This window comes from Calypte anna, chromosome 3 (genome assembly GCF_003957555.1).
Source record: "Calypte anna isolate BGI_N300 chromosome 3, bCalAnn1_v1.p, whole genome shotgun sequence".
NCBI lineage: Eukaryota > Metazoa > Chordata > Aves > Apodiformes > Trochilidae > Calypte > Calypte anna.
The window spans coordinates 70236662-70259485 of record NC_044246.1 but is presented as its reverse complement, the minus strand read 5'-3'; the positions used below and the strand labels follow the sequence as shown (position 1 = coordinate 70259485).

The window sequence follows — 22824 nt, the reverse complement described above, 5'->3', positions numbered from 1 at the left end:
CATTATGAAAATACTGTGTTTCTGTCCTAACTTGGAATAAGCAGCCTGAAAAAACAAAAAATTGAGGAGCAGCATAAATATATACTGTGACCTAACTGAAACTACAGTGAGTATTGAATATACAAGTTTCCTGTGCCTTCTACTCATCCCTCCTGGCCACACCTGTGGAGATTTTTATGTCTTCTGGCACAAGGACCAAAGGTCTCCTCGTAGGATCAGGCCTTGATTCATGGGCTCTCTTGTGGTTTTACTAGATATGTGGCAGTACTTGAACTCAGGTTTTCCTTTATGCAGTGCTTGTGGGTTATGATATGAACTCATATCTCTAGCAGTTATCACAGTGTTTTATGAGGGATGCAGTAGCAGTGACTGGACACATGGCATGCTGTGGTTGTTGCAGTCTGCATTTCATGAGGTTTATGTGCTAAACATCTCTCTTGAGAGTGAAAACAAATAGGAAGTGTTAAATACTATTTATAAAAGATGAGACTAATCAGTGTGTGTATATGTATGGAAAAAAAATGAGGCAAAAGTAAGTTCAAAATAAAACAGAACTAAGATTAGCAGCAGGCCAAGAATTGCAGCTACAGCTTGTCTCCACAATCAAGTGAAAACATGTTGATTGTGGAATCCTGGGAGCTGGTGGGAATCCAAGTGAATGATAAATGGGGCTTGTCTGTTTTTTATTAAAGTCAGCATCTCAGGACTTCGTTGTAGCATACAGTCAGCAGGATTATGGCAGTCTGGATTGTTGTTGTTGGATTTAAAATATCACATTCATCACTGTATTCATTTTTCATTGAGCTGTTATGTATACATAGTGGTAAGTAAGACATCAGCCTCTGGTTTGAATCTATAAGGAATTCCAATCACTATATTACTGGAAATTTATGTAAAGTACCTGGCAAAAATGGGTTAAAGCTAAGGGTCCGCAAATGTTCATTTTAGGGAAGCATGTTTTAAAAGTAAAAAATGACTGGGAACCACAGCAGATCATGTTGCGTTTATTGGTGCTGGGCAAGGTGTGATAACAGGGCTTTTGATCCCACACTGCAGGTGAACAAGTCCATGGGACCTGATGGGATTTGCCCACGAGTCCAGAAAGAACTAGTGGATGAAGCTGCAAAGCCACTTCCATCATAGTTGAAAAGTCATGGCAGTCTGGTGAAGTTCCTGCTGACTGGAAAAGGGGAAACATAACCCCCAGCTTAGAAAAAGAAAAAAAAAGAACTACAGGGAACTACAGACAGCAAGTCTCACCTCTGTGCCTGGCAAGATCATGGAGCAGATCCTCCTGAAGGCTCTGCTAAGGCAAGCAGATAACAAAGGGGTGATTGGTGAAGCCAACACGACTTCGCTAAGGGCAAGTCCTGCCTGGCTGATTTGGTGGCCTTTTATGATGGGGTCATGTAATGCCTCAGTGGACAAAGGCAGAGCAACAGATGTCATCTGCATGGACCTGTGCAAAGCATTCCACACTGTCCTGTGCCAGCACCCTCTGAGCCAGGTTGGATGGGGCCTTGTGCAACCTGATCTAGTGGAAGGTGTCCCTGCCTATGCAGAGGGGTTGGAACTGGATGACCTTTAAGGTCCCTTCCAACCCTCAACATTCTATGATTCCATTAATTGATTTTTTATTTGCTGTTGGCTTGGTTGCCCATGAATATAAAGATTCTTCCTATTTAGTTTGTAAGGTCTTTCCACTTATGCAGTAGCTGTTACATCATTCTCCATTTAACATGCTGCATAGTTGACCCTTTGGAGCACTGGTTTTCTCATTGGATTTGGTGGCAAAAACTCTTTAATCTCTGACTTACAGCTGGGGGGTCAACAGTATTTTAGTAAGTGTATCCAAGGCAACGAAGGACAATAGCAGAGTGCTATAGCCATGACAGTATACAAAGAGAAGTGAGGCTGACCTGTAGGAGGATGAAATATGTTGTCTAAGGCTCACCTAATAGGATTAAAATGATAGAATAAAAAAAGATCCCAGGACTTCCCCAGTTCAGTGTGGAGAATCTACGTAACTGAGGGGCTACCCAACAATTTCTGTTGACCTTGGCAGCCCTCCTGGGTCAGATTCAGGAACCCTCTGACCTCAAGCTAGGCAAACGATGTAGTCAATGACTTCACACTCCAAATTTTATCAGTGCTTGCATTAGTAAGGGGTAATGACTGAAGCCTACTGTCCATGGTTTATTGCCACACTGTCCTTGCAATTTCAATGCATATGCTCATACAAAGAAAATAACCTTTTTGTAGTCTGAGGGCTTCTTTCATCACCTTTCATTTAGAGCAATTTCTGAGAGTGTTTTCCTGGAGTAAGAAGCTCAGCATAAAACTAATAAAGCAGAACTTGAAAGACACTGATTTTTCCTACAGCAGTAACACATTACACAAATAAAACACTGCATAATCCAGTAAGATAATAGCTTTCTTAGGATGCAGACTGCTGCCATCTGCATTTTATAGAAGGGAGTTTTTGTTCATGGTTTCTGAGTAAGGGAACTTCTCCAAAACCAGCAGTTTGCAATGGAAGTCATCTGCAGACTGCCCATGAATTTCCCAGCCTCTTGGAGATCCTGTGGCTTGCCTCTGGCCTTGCAAGTCCTCTGGATGCTTGCAGACACCAGTGCTCTGGTCTGGCTCCCTCAGAGGAGGCAAGGCATTCCTAATGACTCGGTCAGAGACGTAGGTTACAAAAGAAAATATAGCACCAAACATCATTTGGGATTAAGGTTAAGGTGATTCTTCCCCATTTCATGGTTCATTGTCTTGAGCTCCTTAAGCACATCCAGTTTGCCAGCACTGGGGAACCAGGGTTGAAAGACACACTCTCTCTTGTAAGTGACCTTAATATTGGATGAAAGATTTAACCACAGTTTGTCTGGCACTGTCCTGTCATGACCGAGGCAAACACAATTATTGTGGCTTGACTGAAAGATCATTATGCCTGAAATTCAAAATGTTTCCTGGTTGTGCTCTCCTCATTATAACATTTTACAAGTGGTGTAACTTCAACCAGTTCTCCCCTGCCCAGTCAGTCTGTAGGGCTCTTCTAGATTCCAACCCTGCATGTTATACATTCAACCACCATACTTGTGACTTTTGACATGGGACCAGCTTTCTATACTTGACATGATCAGGCATTTGCTTGCCCTGAGGGATCCTGAACACTTCCAGAGCATGAGCTTCTGTCCTCTGATGCCTGCTGAACTCAGGTTGTTTGGACCCAGGCACGTGCTGTGCTCTTGCCCTATGGGGATGCTGGGGACAGCGAGGCACAACCATGCTACAGAGCAGACCTGCTGTGGGTGCCCAAGCCAATAGCAAGTAAAAAGCCAATTAATCAGTCTTTTTGCATTGTCCTCTGTAGCCTGCAGAACTAAAATTACTTTTCTGACTTTTATATTTAAGCATTTGAATACAATTTAAAATCCTTGCAAGAAGTAAGAGCCTCTAACCTCCATCTCAATACTGTGTTTTGAAGCCATATCGTTTTATAGCAATAATCTCTATTATTAAAGAAATGTTATTTGTCAGGAGATGTGTTATTCTATGAAGAAAATACAACACTAGATTTTCACCTTTGGCACAAAACTATGAAGTTAAAATATGTATTCTCTAGGCAGCTTAATTGAATTGAAATGTTCCTACAAAAGACTCAGTTCAAATTTAGTAGTCTCTGTATAGATTGCAGAATGCTTTAGACAATAAAATGTGTTAAAGGCTCTTTAAAAAGCTACAGACATATACTGATATTTCATATTAAAGGATCTTTCTGTTTCCTTCCACTAAATAAAGAAAAACCTAAATTGTCTTGCTAAAATTAAGACAATCTCTGTACTTGGAGCATGACGAGATGGCTCGAGGTCTGTGCCCTCTTCAGGCATTCAGTTAAACCCTTGCCACTTTGTTAAACTAATTCCCATTCAGCAAATAAACTTCAGCACGTTACTTCTCATGAAATCCAGGGGCTTAAGCTTGGACAAAATTAGGTCTCTCCTAATACTTCTCTAATCCAGCCTTTCCCAATTTACACAGGCGTTGTTTTGTGGGGTTTAGCAGCTTGCACAGGGAGCCCAGGAGCAAAGGTCACTCAGCACAGGAATCTTCACAGTGCTGGAAAAAAGTGAGAGAGCTGTAGGCTGATGGTGCCTGTGTAGCCCTGGCACAGCAGGGCTGGTTTAACTTTGTAGCTGCATCTGAGCCCACCAAGAGAATGCTCTTTCCTTTGAACTTCCAACACACTTGGTTATTGCCTTTTTTTCCAGGTTGCGTTTTGATTTATCACGTCTCTTAATGCTTACCTGTTGTCCTCTACTGAAGCCACCCATGCCCAAGCTCTGCCCTGTGCATCAGAGAGGCCTTGCATGTTAGAAATCCCTGACACCAGCAATCATTGTCTAATATATATTTGCATCCACGCATAACCTTAACATTTCCTGTTTTGCAGCAACTTGATAAACAATACTTTCCTCTGCTTAAGTGGCATCACAATTTTGTTATTTGAGACCATCTGAAAAATAAAATTACTTAAAGCTTATGTCTGCTCTAACATCTCTAACATTTGTTTACGGTGCAGGATCAAATCTATGGCATTCAGAGGGGCCTCAGCTCTGCAAAGTATTTTTTGTTCATCTTTTCCTCTAAGATGTCTGCACTACCATATGCAGCCTACATCTGGTATCTGAGCTGTATGGGACAAATGCAGCAGGGAAATTGTCCTGTGGAGGTTGTGGTAGAGGCAGAAATGAGCCAGGAACAGGTATCTCTATACCTCTATGTGTTCCACCTGTCCAACTGTGCTTAAGCCATATGTGCATTTTATTGTATCTGCTTGTCACTATATAACCATATTAACACCATTTCTCATGAAATGTAGACTGTCACTGGGTTATGTTCACAGGTCTTTTTCTATACTTCTGTAAAAGTGCTTTGAACAGCTCATGAACCTCTATTTAAGTCAAAGGAATGATTCTAAGCCATTCGCATGTGCAAGAACTGTTTTTATCGTTCTCTTGAGTGAGATCCATCCCAGTCTGTAAAAAACTGAGTGGAAAATAGTGCTCTACCTTACAGCAGGCAGGATCAGCTGGTGATCATGGCTCGAAGGTCCCACAGTTAATAATCTTGCAGGGTACTGTAGGCCTTTCGTTATCGGTAGGTACGGCTTCCAGTCTCTGGAGGACGTCTGTGCCCTCAATCAGTTGCCTGCAAGAGGGAGAAAGTGCATTTGTGATCTACCTCTGTCCAAAACCAGCTCCACAAACTCCTTGTATTTTGTACAAGGCCATAACAAACCCGGGCACTGGTTTCCTGCTGACGTGCTGCTCCTGTGGTGTTCTTTAAGGAGTTTTTCCTCACAATAAGGTGACAAAAAACACTGGCTCTTGATTAAGTAGCCTCTAGTTAGCCTTTTTGGAAGTTAAAATATTATGGCTTTGTGCAGCTACAGTTATTTAAAGAAATAACCATTGTACCATCTGGTCCAGCTACAAATGAGCATTACTTCTGGGGAGAAAGAAGTCAAGAGACATGCTGTCAGAGGTGACAGTACTAGAATCCTGAGAAATATCTTTCTTCCTTCATAGTGCCAGTTTGAATCCTAAAAACAGTACCACATGTTGCAGTCTTTCTGATTTTCAGCTTGTCATGCTCCCACAGTGTGGGATCTGTGCCTCCTGCAGGTGCTGGCGTGGAGATGAATGCCAGCAGTACTCTGGAAAGCTTCATACCATATCCCACCCCATCCCATTCAGCACAGCGGTACCAAACAGGGAGGGCATCACAGAAAAGGGCAACAAAGGGCCTGGATCTCCTCACTGTATGCTGTGGCTGCTTCTTACTCCCTCAGGATTAAATTCCCACTCAGATTTATGAGGACCATGGCAGGGAGGTTGGAACTAGATGATTTGTAAAATTCCTTTCAACCCCAACCATTCTGTGATTCTGTAAGATCATGGATCCTGCATCTTTCAAATTACACAGAGCAAGTGGCAAGGTAGAATTTGAGGTGAATACTGCTAGTTATATAAATATATCCAGCCAGCAAGTGGCTTTGGCTTGCTCTTTGTACCATTGTGTTTTTACTTCCTTTAAAAATGATGGTTTTCTCCATTATGTTGTTACATGGAAAGTGCACTGTGAATTTCTCTACGGTAATACTTATTTTACTCTCTCGTATCAAGCAAACTGCTCAGAGCAATAATTTCCCTTATTACACTCCTGAAAATCTAAAAACCTTAACAAAACCAGCCCTCTGCACTGACCTACTGAGAACAAACTTTCAGCATGCATTCACTGAGATCATTTCTTTCAGCTCGTGCATGCAGAGAAGAGCCTGGAGGCTTTGCCTGAACACCCCCTCTGTCCATCTTTAGTTGGCACTGAGCTATGGAGATATGGATTTGTAGCCTTCATCCTAGAGAGGCCTCTGCTTAGCTTTGTTTTCCAGCTTGAGGAAGCCAAGGCCAGAAAAAGGGAAGGTTGAGTGTCAAATCTGATTTATCCATGCTCCCTCTGGCCAGAGGCATCCCCATTGCAGCTGCCCTTGCAATTTCATGGACTTTTCCTCCTGGGCAGCAATGTCCCATAGGGCCAGGGCCACCTGCTGTGAATTGCAGCAGTGACAGGCTTGTGTGTACGTACCCAAAAGCCACATATTTTTTGTCCAGGTAGGGAGATGGCTGGAGGGTGATGTAGAACTGCGAGGCATTGCTGTGGCGGCCCTTGTTGGCCATCCCAAGGACCCCTCTTCCCTTGTGATGGATGGAGAAGTTTTCGTCTAGGGAAAGAGTTCAGGTATGAAAGGCTGCAGCTGTGTTACTCCTTTTGCTGCTTTTCTCCATACAGTTACCTTTTGCTAGCTCCCACAGGCTTCCCTTCCTCCCCACTACCCCTTTTGGTTCAGGTTGGAAGGGACTTTAAAGATCATCTAGTTCCACACCCATGCCATGGCTGTGCAGGGACACCTTCCACTAGACCAGATTGCTCCAAGACCCATCCAACCTGGTCTTGAAGACTTCCAGGGAGGGGGCATCCATAGCTTCCCTGGGCAATCTGTGCCAGTGTCTCACCACCTTCAGAGTGAAGAATTTGTTCCTAATGTCTAACCAAATCTCCCCTCTTCCAGCTTAAAACCATTACCCCTTGTCCTGTCACTACCATGACAATGTCCTTATAAGAAGTCCCTCTCCAGCTTTCCTGTAGGCCACTTAAGGTACTGGAAAGCTGCTGTAAGGTCTCTCCCCCTTCTCCTTTTCCCCCAAATGTCTCATCAAGTCTGAGGTGAGTTAAACCTGGAGTTACTCAATGTCCTTGAAAAAAACCTAATGAAAAATATTCAAGAAAAAGCACTCTAGGTATTTCTGAATGTCAGAGCCAAAACAATGATGCCTCCGGCTCCCTATTGTCAGTCTAATGCCTTTTGATGGAGGTGATCAGGGCACTTAGTGCAGCATTTCCCTACAGCTACTTATTATTATTCCCACTGTGCAGATGAAAGAGCAGGGAGGCAGAGCAGGTGCTCCAAGCATCCCCCATGAGCAGAGACAAGGCTCTGAGGGCAGGACTGTAGGGTGAGATGCCTGCCTGCTCCCAGTGCTCAGTGATGTGCACAAGAGGACTTCTTCAGCCAAATAAAGTAATGTTGCTAATTAACTGGAGAGGAGGGATGTAGCCAAAGAAGTCAGGGTGCTCCCAGAACAGCAGCTTTATTCAGCAGCTGGGGCAAGGAGAGGAGGCAGGCGATGAGGAACACAGGGCAAGAGTGAGCAGGAACTGTGAGGAGGTGAAGAAGCTGCTCCATGCTGGCTGAGGAGGGGCTGTTTAGGGAGAAACAAAGCAGTTCTTTAGAGGGGTGCCTGGGGAAAGGCAGGCATAAGGCATCCTTGGGTTTGAAGGATGATGGTTAGGATTTGATTCCTTCTCCTCTATGGAAGGGAGCACAGCCACGAGGTGGGGAGCAGCACAGATCCCAGCCTCCTCTGTTACCTGTCTCCAACCTGGCCATAGCAAGCAGTCAAGAGCCACACTAACCTCTCAACAAGCCTAAAGAAAACTGTAGAAATGTCTGGATTTTATGTTTTTTTGGTTATTTTTTAAATTCTTTTACCATGTTTGCATGCTCTTCTCAGAAAGTGATTCATTAAAATGGTAATTAAATTTTAACTGAACAGTGACTTCCTGGCCGCTGCCTTGTGGTTTACAAAATTACTTCAGCAGACTAATTTTGGAGTGGGATGCTTTGTCCTGTGATATGACACTCTAGTCTGAGTGCTTCTCTGTGATTACCACAGTCCTTTCAGCTCATTACAATAGAACGTGGTTGCCTCCCATTAATTTCAGGAAGCATTGCAGTGCCCGGACGTGTGCCAAGTGCGGAGTCTCCCAGAACATTGCTGGCTGACAGAGGCATCTCTCACCTTTTACAGATATTGAAGATATGTGTCCTCTACCCTCAGTGTACAGTAGTTTGGTGGGAAGTACTGTGAAAGCAATGTAAGCCTTAAAATAGAAAGGTATACCCAAGTGGACCGCTTTTTCTCAAGGATAAAAAGCTACTTTTAACCAAAAAGATGGAGGGGAAAAATTGGTAATCCTCTCCTTTAATACATCAGCAGGTGGAGCATGTGCAATATGAGTAACAAAACTCTTCCAGGGACACTTTCAAGGCTGACAGCTTCCAAATCAAATCCACCTTAAAGTTACTTAAGTGATTTTTGATGCGTTATCACCTTCCCACATGACATGGCAGCTCTTTTCCTGGGTAGCACAAGCAAAGCACAAGCTTTACCTGGGGGAGGAGGATTGAGCCAGGAGCAAAATGCTGTGCACTGGGCTGGGGCCTGGGCAGCATCTGTGTGGCTCTCCTCAGTACACAGGAACCTACACATACTCAAACTCATTTTCCTCTGCGGATGATTTCTACCCAAACAGAAGGTGCAAAGGATGTGAGATTACAAATCTATTGGGCAGCATTGCTGGAGGATTCACAGACTTTTAAATCCTCGGCAACATCTGCCTTGCAAACAATTCAATACCCAGCCCCATTATTTTCCAGTACCACCTTATGTTCTTCCTGAGATATGCGTGTCCCCAGAATGAAGGAATGCTGCTATTTCAGGAGCTTCAGCATCAAAGAAATTACTTTTCCTCCTTCCTGCCCGCTCTAGATATCCTGTAGTATTTGCTGATACCTTAAATCCCTGTTGCAGGGCCTCCACTTCCAGTGGCTTTCCTGACTGCCAGCACTGCAGCTTGGCTGGACAGAGCAGGCCAGAGACCCACCTCTGGATGGGTTTTACTCTGTCCATCCCAGGACCTCAAGATGAGAGTGTCTTCTCCTCATGAGCTGGCTCTCAGTGTCTTGGGAAAGAAAGTTTCGAACTATACTTGGCATTTCTGATCTCACTGTTAGCTGTTCCCAGCCTGCTCAAATGTCACATCTTTTGCACCATTGGCAGTGGGAAAGTTTTGATATACAGCAACATAAATCAGTTTCAAAAGTGCTTTAACTCATTAAATGTCTTTATGGGTAGTGTTTAATCTAATCAGAAGATCCCAAATGTCTATGTCTATTATATAGACTGCTTTTCTTAAGTATTGCATGTTGCAATGTTCTTTTTTTCTCTAGATTTTCTTACTTTTTACCACTATGGGGGAAATGTTTTGGTAAAACTTAGCTCATATTTGTCATTTCTTGATTTTCATGGTTTTGTGTGAATTTGAGAAGTTAATTCCCCAGTATAATTCCCCCTCAGAGCCACGTAGCCTCTAGCAGTGATGCCTGCAGTGTGTAGCCTAAGCCTGAAAATCTGCCTGAGGTCCAGGAAATCTAGAGTTAAATCTTATTTGCTTCCATTACTTTAAATGCATTTAAACAAGTAGTAGGGAGATCTGGAGCTAATCCACTTATGCATTTCTAAAGTCCTGTCCACAAAGGTGAGTATTTGCTGTTTGAAGTAGGCATTGGGTGACCATCAGCTCTCGTTTAGGCAGAGGGAAGGGGCTGGTGGAGCTAAGCCTTGGACTGGGGACAGCAGAGGAGGGGGACAAAGTTGTAGATCAAAGAAGTGTCCTCACTAAAGCAGGGTGCTCGTGCTAATACAAGCAGATAATTCTGACGGAAAAGTAAACCCTTTAGCTTTAGGGAGATGAAAGGAAATTTCCCAGTTATTCTGTGAATAAGTTCAGAACTTATTGATCTGAGTTTTGCAGCAATTTGCCATTTGTGTAGCAAGAGAGCAGTGGAAACATACCTTCAAAGGTGAGGCCATAAATTGACTCTCCTTGGTCTCCCTTTCCACTTACGATGTCTGTAGGGTACAGAAAAGTGACCATCAGAAGCCAGTATTAGCACAGGTGTTATTAGGGCTTATCTGTGAACAGCTGAGGTTGCCAGATCAGCTGAGGCCAGAGATGTTTTACTTTCTGTTTTACTACCAAAATTTTAAAAGATTTTTGGGAAGAACTCTGCTTTCATCCTAAAAGATACTTTGCAAAATTAATCTCTCCATAAAACAAGTAATGTGTTCCTATGGATATTCTTAGTGTTTTCATGTTTCCAATTAGTTTCCTAACAACTTACTAAAAAAATTCATGGGAGACAGTTAATGCTTTCAATTAGTTTCCTAAATTCTTTTGAAAAGGTATTGGTTAATCAAAAGAACACATTATTCAAATTGTTCCTATGTTTAGAAATTGAAATGGCTAAAAAAGAAAATGTTTTCTGTTCTTTATAGCTACATCCGTTAAGAATTGTTGGTCTGGTTGGAGAGCAGCCAGACAGAGAGGCTGAACATGAGCCAGCAGTGTGCCCAGGTGGCCAAGAAGGCCAATGACATCCTGGCCTGTATCAGGAGCAGCGTGGCCAGCAGGTCCAGGGAAGGGATTCTGCCCCTGTACTCAGCTCTGGTGAGGCCACAGCTTGAGTCCTGTGTCCAGTTCTGGGCCCCTCAGTTCAGGAAGGATATCGAGGTCCTGGAGCAGGTCCAAAGGAGGGCAACCAGGCTGGTGAAGGGACTCGAGCACAGACCCTATGAGGAGAGGCTGAGGGACCTGGGGGTGTTCAGCTTGGAGAAGAGGAGGCTCAGAGGAGACCTCATCACTCTCTCTACAACTCCCTGAAAGGAGGGTGTAGCCAGGGGGGGATTGGTCTCTTTTCCCAGGCAACTCTCAGCAAGACAAGAGGGCATGGACTTAAGTTGTGCCAGGGGAGGTTTAGGTTGGACATTAGAAAGAATTTCTTTATGGAGAGGGTGATTAGGCATTGGAATGGGCTGCCCAGGGAAGGTGGATTCTCCATCCCTGGAGATATTTAAAAAGAGACTGGATGTGGCACTCAGTGCCATGGTCTGGTAACTGCAGCGGTAATGGATCAAGGGTTGGACTTGATGATCTCTGAGGTCCCTTCCAACCCAGCCAATTCTATGATTCTATGAATTATTCTGCAGAGATCAGTTTTGTCATGCAGTTGTCTCTGTGGGTGAAGGCTGTTGTTATTCATGCAGATCATCCCACCCCACTCCTGCTGTAACTTGGATTGACTCAGGACACCTGGAAACCCACCTCCTCCTTGGATCCACCCATTTTTCACAATACGATGAAAAAGAGAGTCTTTGTAGGTGAGCTCTCGGCCATCAATGAGGGACTTTGCTTCTCCGCAGCACAGAGCACGGAAATTCTCACAGGTCCTGGGACACATGTTTGAAAAGAGCTGCAAAAGTGAGAAGAGGAAAATATGTGTGAAATTCCTAGCTGACCTCCACTCTCCCTGCTCCTTAGGCAGGGAGGGGAAACCACCACGCTGGATGTGCTCGTTCCTCACTTTTTCTTTTCTCCTCTGTAACCTACCTCAAAGAGCAACCTGCCGACGGGCTGTTCCTCAATGGCTATGTCAAGGTACACAAACACGTGCTGTTTAAAGCAGAAAAACAAAGGCAGTGAGGGGGAAAGTTCAGCTCTTCATGCTGCCCTTGCTTCTTAATGCAAGCCAGGGGGCAGCTGCAAATGGTATCAGAAAGGTCTGCAGGATTGCTGCAACATTTCTCCTATTTTGTTTAAACAAACAAAGTAGAGGATGTTTTGCTTCATTCCGGGCAGAGATGATCTCAACACGGTGTAAAAAGCAAATTACTGGGCAAGGCCCACTCCTTCATCTTGCATTTATTTATAAGCCTAATGCAGCCTATATGATACAGGCAGGAATGAACAAATCTGCAGGCATAAAAGGATCCACAGGGTTCCACCAGCAATCCCACCAAAACAGACACTACTTGCTCTTTCCAGCCAGCCTCAAATCAGTGCTACATCTTCTGTGGTATTCAGTTTGATACGACATTTTATTTTTCTCTGCCCTTAACACTGTGCTGGTGCTGGCAGTGTCATACTTCACAAACCCACAACATTTCAGGAGGTCTTGGCTGGGAAAGGAGAGGGTTGCCACTTGGGCTTTTGGTAGCCAAGAACAAGAGTATCCAAGAATTTTGGTAGCTAAGGGCTGGGCAGCATAGGATTTTGGAGCAGCACATTAAAGCATGGTCAGCAATATGCTTTTTTCAGACTGTTCAACACTGAAGCTGTTAATATATGCCAGGCATCTGGGCTTGAGTTAGCCCCTTCCCTGCTGCTGAGAGACGTGGAGACTGTGCTGCCCATGGATTGATGCTCCCTGATGGCTGCCCAGCCCCAGCTCCAGCCCTGCCATCTTGGGGCAGAAAACCAAGAAACTGCCACCACTGTGCCCACTCTCCTTCCTCCTTGCAGTACCTCCTCCTTCATCTGACCACCTCTCCAGCCACTTACAGACCTTGTACTCTGTAAAACAGTGCTACTTGCCTGGCTGCTTTTCAGATATTTGGTGTAGAAATCCTCAGCGATCGCTCGGTAAAGTGCCTTGGGCTTGAAGTCACGATAGCCCCACTCATGGTGAGCCCACTTGAGCATCTTCTTCTCATCCCCCAGCAGCTGGCCATCAAGGAAGCACATCACTGAGGAGCTGTATGCCCACACCTCACCTCTCAGTTCCTGTGTTTCAGAGGGACAACAATCCTCCAGGGATTCATTACACATTTAGTGGAGAAGCAGTCAGTAATATCCACCACAGATAAAGTGGCCTGTGGTATTTTTATGCCTTTCTGACTATCAAAACCACAAATCCATCCAATTGGTAGGAATTGGGCAGCAGCTTTTGATGAGGTGTGCTGATGTTTCACACAGTTATGTGCCCTAAAGGTCTGGACCTCACTGCTATGGGACATCATAGTGACAACAGTCATCTGAGTGTTACTTTGTGGGACAGACTTTGGCTCAAACTGAACAGGAAAAGCACCCAGAGAGGCTGGGTTTCTGAGAAGGGATTTCTGAGAATGTTAAATAAATGTGGATGGAAAAGCTCACTTCTCAAACCTGAGGATGGCACCAAGCTGGGAGAGGCTGAAACCCAGGGAAAAGGACTCACATCTGAAAACCTGAGGGTGCAAGAGTTACCTTCTTTTTCTCCTCCAAATATTCATGCCATGCAAATTCTACTAAAGGCTGTATTACAGGGTCTGCAAACTTGCTTGGAAACTTCAGCTTCAGAGCCTGTATTTTCAAGGTAAGGAAAAAAAACATTTACAAGCAGTTTGATACCTTCTTGCACTCTATCACAGCTTTTATTTCCCACACGAACTACAACCTAAACCATGTGCAAATGAAGTTGTTGCACTGCATCCCTCATGCCTCTGGCATAATTTCAAACACTGGCAGAAATACCCTCAAACTGGTCTAAATCCCTGTTTGCAGATGTATTGATCTTGTTTTTTCTATGAAGGGCTGCTTCACTAATATTACTGAATTATGCTGGCACTCCTTACCCATCCCTCTCCCCACTGTGTGATATGGATGTGAGCAGTGGGACATTCCAAGATGCTGCTGAGCATCTTTTTTGCATGCACGGGGAGTCACAGTCCTCCACCATCCCAGGGCCTTGGGGCAAGCAAGTGGCTCAGTGAAGGCTGCAAGGTGAATCCATTCTCCCTTGCTTCTACCATTGCATCAGGAACACGCTGTTATTTATATATGGGACATCCTTGAGGTTTTAGCCTCATCTCCATGTGGCCTGTGGCACACAAGTGCCACAAGCCGTGGCTTAAAGACAGCCGAGATGGTCTTGAAAAGAACAAAGCAGAGGACTTTCTATTCAGCTCACAGTTGCTATTGTTGGGATGGTGGCACACCCCCTCTGCAGCTTATCGGCTTGGCATGTCCTTAGGGCTGCTGATAGATGTCAGAGCTTCGTCAGCTGCAAATAATGCTGAGGAACAAGCCTGGCAGATAAACTCACAGACAGGGAGGGCATAAAAGTCAGCACCGTGCACCCCATGGGGGGCTGCATGCTGGGTATCTGCCACACAGCTGAGCTGCTCATGAAAAGTCTGCAAAACCCCACGAGGCTTCTTCTTTTTCTCATTTGCACCCACAGAGCTGCATCCAGGGACTTGTCATAAGCTGCCGATTAAGATGGGCAGAGCTGCAGCGTGCATGCTGTCTTACACAGCATTACACAGCTGTAAAATTTCTTGGAGGTGTAGGAACATGGAAGTGAGCATCCTACAACCCCCCACTGCCCTGCATAACATTGTGCTTGGCAGTGCTGAGGAAGGGCAGAAACCCGAAATTCAGAATATTTTCTTCCTAAGAACTGCCTGCCAGGTGCAGGCATTCTTCTGCTTATTTACTTTCAGCCCAGATCCCTCCCTTGCTGCTTCCAGCCCAGCTGAAGCCCCGGAGGTTACCTCTGCTGCACATTTGGCCACATGGAAAGGGCGGTTCCGGAGCAGCCCCACCACCATCACCTTCACAGCCCCTCGCTGCGGGCCCATGGCACCCTGGCCACTGTGAGTCCGACGCCATCAACAGAGCCTGGATCCACGGCAACGCGGATGCCAAGAGGCACAGACCCACCCCGCATCCCTCGGCACTTCCCGAGCTGAGTGTAAGCGGGTTTCGAGCCTGTGAGAGGGTGAGGAATGCTCTGATTCCCCTGAAGGGGGTGGTTACACAGGGCACATGTTTCACTCAAGGCAGCTTTCTCCAGAGCTCATGATGGATACCGTCAGTACGGGATTATTTAAAGGAAAGGATGACGATCCTGTTGCCAGTGGTTGCTAATAGCAGATGCCCAACAAAAAGAGGTAAGAATAAGCAAACATGGGAGCAGTGCTTCCCTTTACTCTCTCAGCCTCTGGTGAGCCTCTGCTCACGGATTTCCAGGCATCTTTGTGTCTAATTGCCCTTGGTGGCTCTTAGTCATGTGAACTTCATTGCATTTCAAGCAAATATACATATCCAGCACCCACAAAATCCCATGGCAACGAGATTTATAGCTTAATTACAGCTCCTTTTGATGCAGAAACTCTTCCCCACATCTGTATTCACTGGGTGCTGCTGAGACATCATTCCTGCTGACAGCCCAGTGCAGGACCCAAAACTGGGGGTTCCAGGGGGGTCACAGCTCCCACAGCAAAGATTGTGCCACCGTGGCAGCTTTGGGCTAATACAGCATGTGCAAAAACCAGTTTTGTAGGACAGCTGTAAGTTCAGCACAGCTGGGTCAGGTCATTTTTCATCTCTAAGCAAGGTGAACTTTAGGAGATGCTGGTCTTAGAAATGGCAAAGGTGAACTGTATGTCATGTAAAAAATTTACCTACTTTTTCATGACATGATGGAGCAATGCAACAATTGTCACATACCCAGGAAAAATACATATTTATCATGTAAAAATCTTTTTGCAGGTCAGACAGTTGTGCTCTTCCTGTGAAAACTGTATTCTGCAGAAGGAACCTGTTTTAAATACAATTAAAAATAAGTTTCTTTCTCATCCTAATAACAATGTGCACTCTTTTTGGTTTTTTTTTTTTTTTTTTTTGGTTTTTTTTTTTTTTTTTTCAATTATATATCTAAGTGGCTCTGTAAAGTGACGAATTTGTATATAACCACAGAGCCAGAACCAAACAGTCTATAGCTTCTCAGCTGGTTGTTTCTAAACTGCTGATGCCTGTAACAAGTTCAAGCTGAGAAAGAAAGAATCATAGAATCATAGAATTGGCTGGGTTGGAAGGGACCTCAGAGATCATCGAGTCCAACCCCTGAACCACCGTTGCGGTTGCTAGACCATGGCACTGAGTGCCACATCCAGTCTCTTTTTAAATATCTCCAGGGACGGAGAATCTACTACTTCCCTGGGCAGCCCATTCCAATGCCTGATCACCCTCTCCATAAAGAAATTCTTTCTAATATCCAACCTAAACTTCCCCTGGCACAACTTAAGACCATGCCCTCTTGTCTTGTTGAAAGTCGTCGGGAAAAGAGACCAACCCCCCCCTGGCTACACCCTCCTTTCAGGGAGTTGTAGAGAGTGATGAGGTCTCCCCTGAGCCTCCTCTTTTCCAGGCTGAACAGCCCCAGCTCCCTCAGCCTCTCCTCATAGGGTCTGTGCTCGAGTCCCTTCACCAGCCTGGTTGCCCTCCTTTGGACCTGTTCCAGGACCTCTACATCCTTCTTAAACTGAGGGGCCCAGAACTGGACACAGTACTCGAGGTGTGGCCTCACCAGAGCTGAGTACAGGGGCAGAATCCCTTTCCTGGACCTGCTGGCCACGTTGTTCCTGATACAGGCCAGGATGCCATTGGCCTTCTTGGCTACCTGGGCACACTGCTGGCTCATGTTCAGCTTCCTGTCAATGTTGTCAAAGTTGCAGAAGGGCTCCCCCATGCAGCCCTGAAGGTTCTGGTCTATGTGCAGCTCAGTGGAATTTTCTTAAAGCAATGCATCAGAGTCACACTTTGGTAACTATTTTGTTGGGATTTGCAGCAATGTTGGACTTGCAGAGCTCCATCCTCACGGTGTCAAAGACTGTGAATACAATCAGATACTAAAGGTTTAGCTGCTACAGCTCCTCCCTTGCCTGAAAGATCTGTGCACAGGTTGTTATAGTTTGATTTTATGATGTAGCCTGCTGAAAAAAATGCAGAAAACTGAGTTTTGGACAGTGGGGCATATTAAAATCCTACAGTAGACAAGGCAGTTTTAATTTACACACAGGCATGGAGGGAGTGGCAGCAGCCAAGCTGAGGTGTGAGGGCAGCTCACCCCAGCAAGAAGCATCTGCAGCTGCAGTGATGTTGTGTCAGCTGTGACTGAGCGATGCAAAGAAGCTCCTCATCCCGATGTCTGGCAGAAGGAATGTTGGAGCAGTACCTAGTTTTCATAGCCAGGCCATACAGCTTCTGATACACCTAAAAAAAGTCTATAGCAGCCTAATATAAAGTCAAGAAGAGAAGCAGCATACCAGAGTCCAATGTAAAAGCAATTACACAAAATTACACAAAAATACAAAATATTCACTACCTGTTTTTCTTTACACCCATGTTTTTAGCTTGATACAGATTAATACAAAAGAAATCTATTTGGCCATTTAAAATGCCCCTTTTCTCCTTTTTGTACTACAAATCATAAATATTAAAATCAGAGCAATCCACTGCATATTATTTTTTTAAAAACCTAAACATACTGCATTTCATAAATGTGCTTAAATCTGCATACAAATTTTGTTTCTGAAATGTAACTCTGTACATACATAGGACTGGCTTCTGTTATTTCTTTTTCTTTCTAAAAAAATATTCATCTGTGTTGTGATGGATTTTTTTTTTCCTGAGAATTTCTACTTATGGAGATGCTTACTGTCATTGTGGGCAAGAAAGGGAATTAACTATAAACATGCTACTAATAGTAAGCAATAAAATCAAGAAGAAAAGCAGCAATTAGCCAAATGAGCATAATATTATTAGCTGTACAGAGAAGTAACAACTAGCCAAACAAGCTTAATATTATTAGCAGTACAGAAAAGTAACAATTAGCCCAACAAGCCTAATGTTATTAGCCAAAAAGCCAGTAATGTCAGTAGCTGTACAGGATCCTGTTCTATGATGGGCTTTTTTAAAAAAGAGCAAGCCAAGAGCCACTGTTCACTTGCTGTCTCTATCCATTCTGACTTTCATTTCTCTGGTACTTTTCTCATCACTTCATAATTCAGGTACATAAGAATCTATTCAACAGGCTGCCATTTATCATGTATATATATTCAAGTATTTCTCAGTCTACCTCAAAAATCTTAAACTGGGTGATTACTATTCATTTCAGCTTCTTTCTGCTGCTTATTTATGACAATACGGTGTTGTTCTGCAAGCTTATTTGTATTTCTTAGATGTTCATAAACGTTTTGCTGGTGCTAAGAGTTAGGTGAGAGTTTGCTGGTACAGCTGTGCTCTCACAGCTGGGGCAGCCATGCTGTGCTGCATTGGGTTTGGAGAGAGCAATGTTTAGCATGAAGAAAAGTATGAAAAGCACAAGTCTTACAAAGAGTGGTTGCAAGAGCTGAAGAGGAGGCTGAGGGGAGACTTTATCACTCTCTACAACTACCTGAAAGGAGGTTGTAAAGAGGTGGGGAATCAGTCTGTTCAATGAAGTTACAACTGATAAGACAAAAGGTAATAGACTCAAGTTGCATCAGGGGAGATTTAGATTGGATGTTAGGAAGAATTTATTCACTTAAAGGGTTACCAGAAATTAGAAGAGGCTGCCCAGGGCAAGAATTTCTCGGGAAGAATTTCTTTATTGAAAGGGTTTTCAGGCACTGGAACAGGCTGCCCAGGGCAGTGGTGGAGTCACCATCCCTGGTGGTATTTAAAAGATGTGTAGATGTGGTGCCAAGAGACATGGTTTAGTGAAAGACTTGGCAGTGCTGTTAATAGTTGAACTCAATCATCTTCAAGGTCTTTTCCAACCACAATGATTCTGTGACTTCTCTGATGAAATCAACATTACCTGAATTACTGTCAAGCTTAAGATAGCCAGTACTTTTTGCAAAGCAAACAATAGGTGTCTTTAGTGAGCTTTCTCTCTGGAGGTATTAAAGAGTTATATTGTCACAGTGCTTTGGGATATGACTTTGTCAAGATCTTACCAGTTTTAGGTTAATGGTTGGACTCGAGGATCTTGAAGGTCTTTTCCAACCATGGTAATTCTGTGATTCTATGAAAAAATTGTACAGCATGTTGTTTAAACAATGACATTGAAATGCTTTCAAAGGCAGGGCAGCCTTTGGAAACAAGAAATCCTTTGGAATGTGTACACACGCCCTGACATGGCACCCGAGAGTTTCACTTCTGCAGAGTTGTCAGAGGATTTTCTGACTCCAGACCTCTCCACATGCTGTGGCTGCAGACATTTCAGTTCCTTTCAGTGCAAGATAGCATCTGAAAGAGACTGGGAAAGAGAACAGAAAGGCAGATTGAATTAATTAAATCAGATTGGATTAATTAAATCAACCTAACACTTCAGAGAGAGCCCTAATGTCAAGGTACTCTGTCAGGAGGGCTGGTAGGGGTCACCCCGTGACATTTTGGTGCAGAGTGAGTCAGATGACTGCATCTGAAAGCTGCATAAAGAATAATGGCATGCTTGTTGGAGACACAAATGCCAAATAGCAAGCACCTGGAGAAGAAACATTTCACAGCTTATCTGCTGAAGCTGCTGAACCACAGCAGTGTGCTGTGGTCTAGAGGGTTTTACTCCTGTTTTACTCCAGGTCCTTGGGCTGCCTCTGACAGATGCTGTGCAGCTGTTAGATTACCCAGCAGTCTAAACAAAAAAACCCAGGAATCTTCAAAAAGGTCTTCCTACCACCAGGGCAGGAAAGACAATTTCAGCTCCAGAAAGAAGACCTCCAAAACTTAGTCTTCAGATGGAAAGTAGAAACCAACATGACTTTATCAAGAAATTTAAAGCAAAGCTGAAAGGATAACCTGATTCTGAATTTGGCAAAATACTAACGGGGCTGTCCAGAACCAGCTGAAGTTCTCCAGGTGACTGCTGTAACAGTCACAAAGCATTCTGCATTTAAGGACAAGGAGTATCCAGTGGGTTGAAGGGAAGACTCACAAACACATCTCAGAATTGGTCTACTTCAGGAATGTTCAGGCAATGGGCAACAACTGAGGTTGGTAGAAAGATCTGGAGGACAGAGAGAGGGTAGCTGCTAACTGAAGCAAAGCTCTGCAGCCTGCTATTTCAAAAATACATTCAATTAGGTAGGATTAAAATATTTGCCAGAAATGAGCACAAAGCATATTACAGTGAAGTGCTGGTTCACTTAAAACAGGCCTACATGATTTCTTCTCTTTAGAAGAATTGCTTGGGTCAGAGAGGAACAGTGGTCCATCTATTGTAGAAAAACATGGATTGTTCACCATGGTTATGGAGGATCAGAAAAGGGATGAAGCACATAGGACTGTTGTTATTTAAGGGGAAGTGGGAAAAGATTGAAAAAAAAATAAATCCTAGTACCAGAGCAGGTCTTAGCAACACCAACCATGAACTGCATCACAATGCCTAACCAGCTAAACCTAGCAAACTGAGCATTTTGCAAATAAAGAGATACATGCAAAATCCTTTATTGAGTTACTGGCAAGATGGATGCCAGGCTCAACAGCCCAAACTTCACCTGTGACTTGTGTTTGAAATAGTTCATGGTGAAGCAGTCATCTCCTCCCCCACTTCCTCAACAGGAGCAAATTACTATAAAAACTGCTTTTTTAGTTCCTCTGAGCAGGAAACAAACCAAGGATTAAAACCAAAGCAAAACAAACCCAAAACAACCTAATGAAGTAACACATGCTAGGATGTAGTTTCTCTCAGTGGCAGAATGATTTGCTTTCACAGGTCATAGGAAATACTCTGATATTCAAGTACCAGAAAGGTGATGCTGGGCTGGAAGACCTCCCAGTCTAACCAACACTGCCAGCATCTCAGCTTCCATGCATGGAACACCAAACTCTTTCCAACTTTTGAGTGTTGAGGTCAATAAATGCTATTTGCAGCTAAAACATGAATATAATTTGCAAGTGGAGTACATGTACACACAACAGTCAAATGCTCACTTAATACAGCATGTTTAGCCCTCAGGACTTGTTTTTCAACTTTCACCTAAAGAATCAGCCAAACATCTCAGAAAAAGCCCAAATTTCATAAACTTGTGTTTTAAAAAAGAAGAGTAAAATCATTTTAGAATTCAACTTCACAGTAGCTGAGTAGAATAAACAAACAATGGTGTTAGTTGCTCACAAAAATGGAGCTTTCTGTAGTCTACTTATTTTCCTTGGTTTACATCTGAAATCAACACAGCAAGCAGTGAGATGGAATCGATAAGATTACTCTGTGTGAAAAAATGAGGTGTTTAGTGGCTAAGTAGTAAAGATACAGAGAGCTATAAACAGTTTTAGGCACACATTTTTTATCTATACAGTTCTTTATGGCACCTAGGTTAAAAAGCAAAGCTGAAGGAGTTTCCTTTTTAATTCAAAGCAATCCTGGGCTCCAGTTGCAGCCTTAAATCTGCACACACAGAAAAGGGATTCATTTTCATCTTTAGTAGAAAAATGCATTCTTTAGAAAGGAAACGAAAAGCAACATATGTGAGGAACTGTATGAGCTTCTCAAGTGCAAGCTACAAGATGTGCTGACAGCTTAAGCAATGCAGAGTGCAAGATGAGTCAGTCACTGCTGTGCTACCCACAGAAGCTTTTTCTTCACTGGTTATTTGGTAGAGAAGTGAAAGAAGATTCTAAAACTTCACTCTTTTAAGTCACAGAGAACACACTGAGCAGTCACTATGTGATAGTGGCTCAAACATCAGACTTAATCCCACAAGAACTTCATAATGAACAAATCAAAGTTTAAAAAAAAAAAAAAGTAAAAAAAAAGGACAGTATTTAATGATTACTTTACCAGTATTCTCAGAATTTAGCTTGTAACCAGCTTTTAAGCATTTCTGGATTCATAAACATATGGCAGAGAAAGAACTCAGTGCAAGTTCCTGTAAACTTATGATCAGACATATTATGGCTTCATATTACAGTGTTTTAGTTAAAATCCAGTTGTCAGTATGAATCCACCAGAATATTTATTGTAAGCTTAAATTTACAATTAATTAGTAAGATTTTCATAGCCACTGTAACAAGCTTTAGTGTATTTTTTCCATCTGTTCTTACAGAGGAAGACTTCAAGCTTCTGAAGTAGAGCTGCAGAGTATGCTGGTTCTCTTTGGTGGCAGAAAAGTACAGAAATTTTATTTCTCCATTCTGAGAGGAGAGAAAAGGTGAAATGCCTTAAATAGAGCTTTGCTGAGGGATAGTTTTGTTCTGTTTTTTTGTTTAGTTGGTTGTTTTTTGGTTTGTTTGCATTGATTTATTCTGTCTACCTTTCTCATGATCTGTTTGTATAAAAACTGTAAGTAGTACTTTGATAAGATGGAGCTACTCACCCAAACTTCTACAGCACACAGCCAGGAGCTGGCTGAGTAGTCTTGACTTGAAGGAGAAACCTCACCCAGAACTGGGGCTCCCCAGAACAAACCAGACACTGCCATGCAGCAGCAACTCACCAAGGTGACTTAAGAGCTGGTGCACATGATGAAAAAGGCTGAGAGCTGGGCTTGTTCAGGCCTTCAGAGCAGAAGGTTTTGGGAGAACCTTACCGCTGTACTCAAATACCTAACAGGATGGTATAGAGAAGAGACTTCTTGGAGACACAGCAGCAGAATAAGAGGTAGTGGACAAAAACCAGAACATGGGAAATTCCAGTTAAATACAGGTTAATTTTTTTTTTTTTTCACTGTGAATATGGTCGAACTCTGGAACTGGTGGCCTAGAGAGGTTGTGGGTCTCCATGTCTGGAATCGTTCAAAACTCAACCAGACAACAGCAACATGACCCGGGAAG

At 43.6% G+C, this 22824-nt stretch overlaps 1 protein-coding gene across 1 annotated transcript; it reads right to left on the bottom strand.

Moving 5' to 3' along the window:
- Positions 1 to 5102: 5102 nt before the first annotated feature.
- Positions 5103 to 14867, bottom strand: PPIL6 (peptidylprolyl isomerase like 6). The gene is made up of 8 exons (XM_008504361.2): positions 14781 to 14867; positions 13492 to 13587; positions 12841 to 13029; positions 11857 to 11919; positions 11572 to 11719; positions 10263 to 10319; positions 6652 to 6787; positions 5103 to 5214 (listed from the first exon to the last, which is right to left on the bottom strand). The coding sequence occupies exons 1-8, from the start codon at positions 14865 to 14867 to the stop codon at positions 5103 to 5105; spliced, it is 888 nt and encodes a 295-aa protein (XP_008502583.1).
- Positions 14868 to 22824: the final 7957 nt, after the last annotated feature.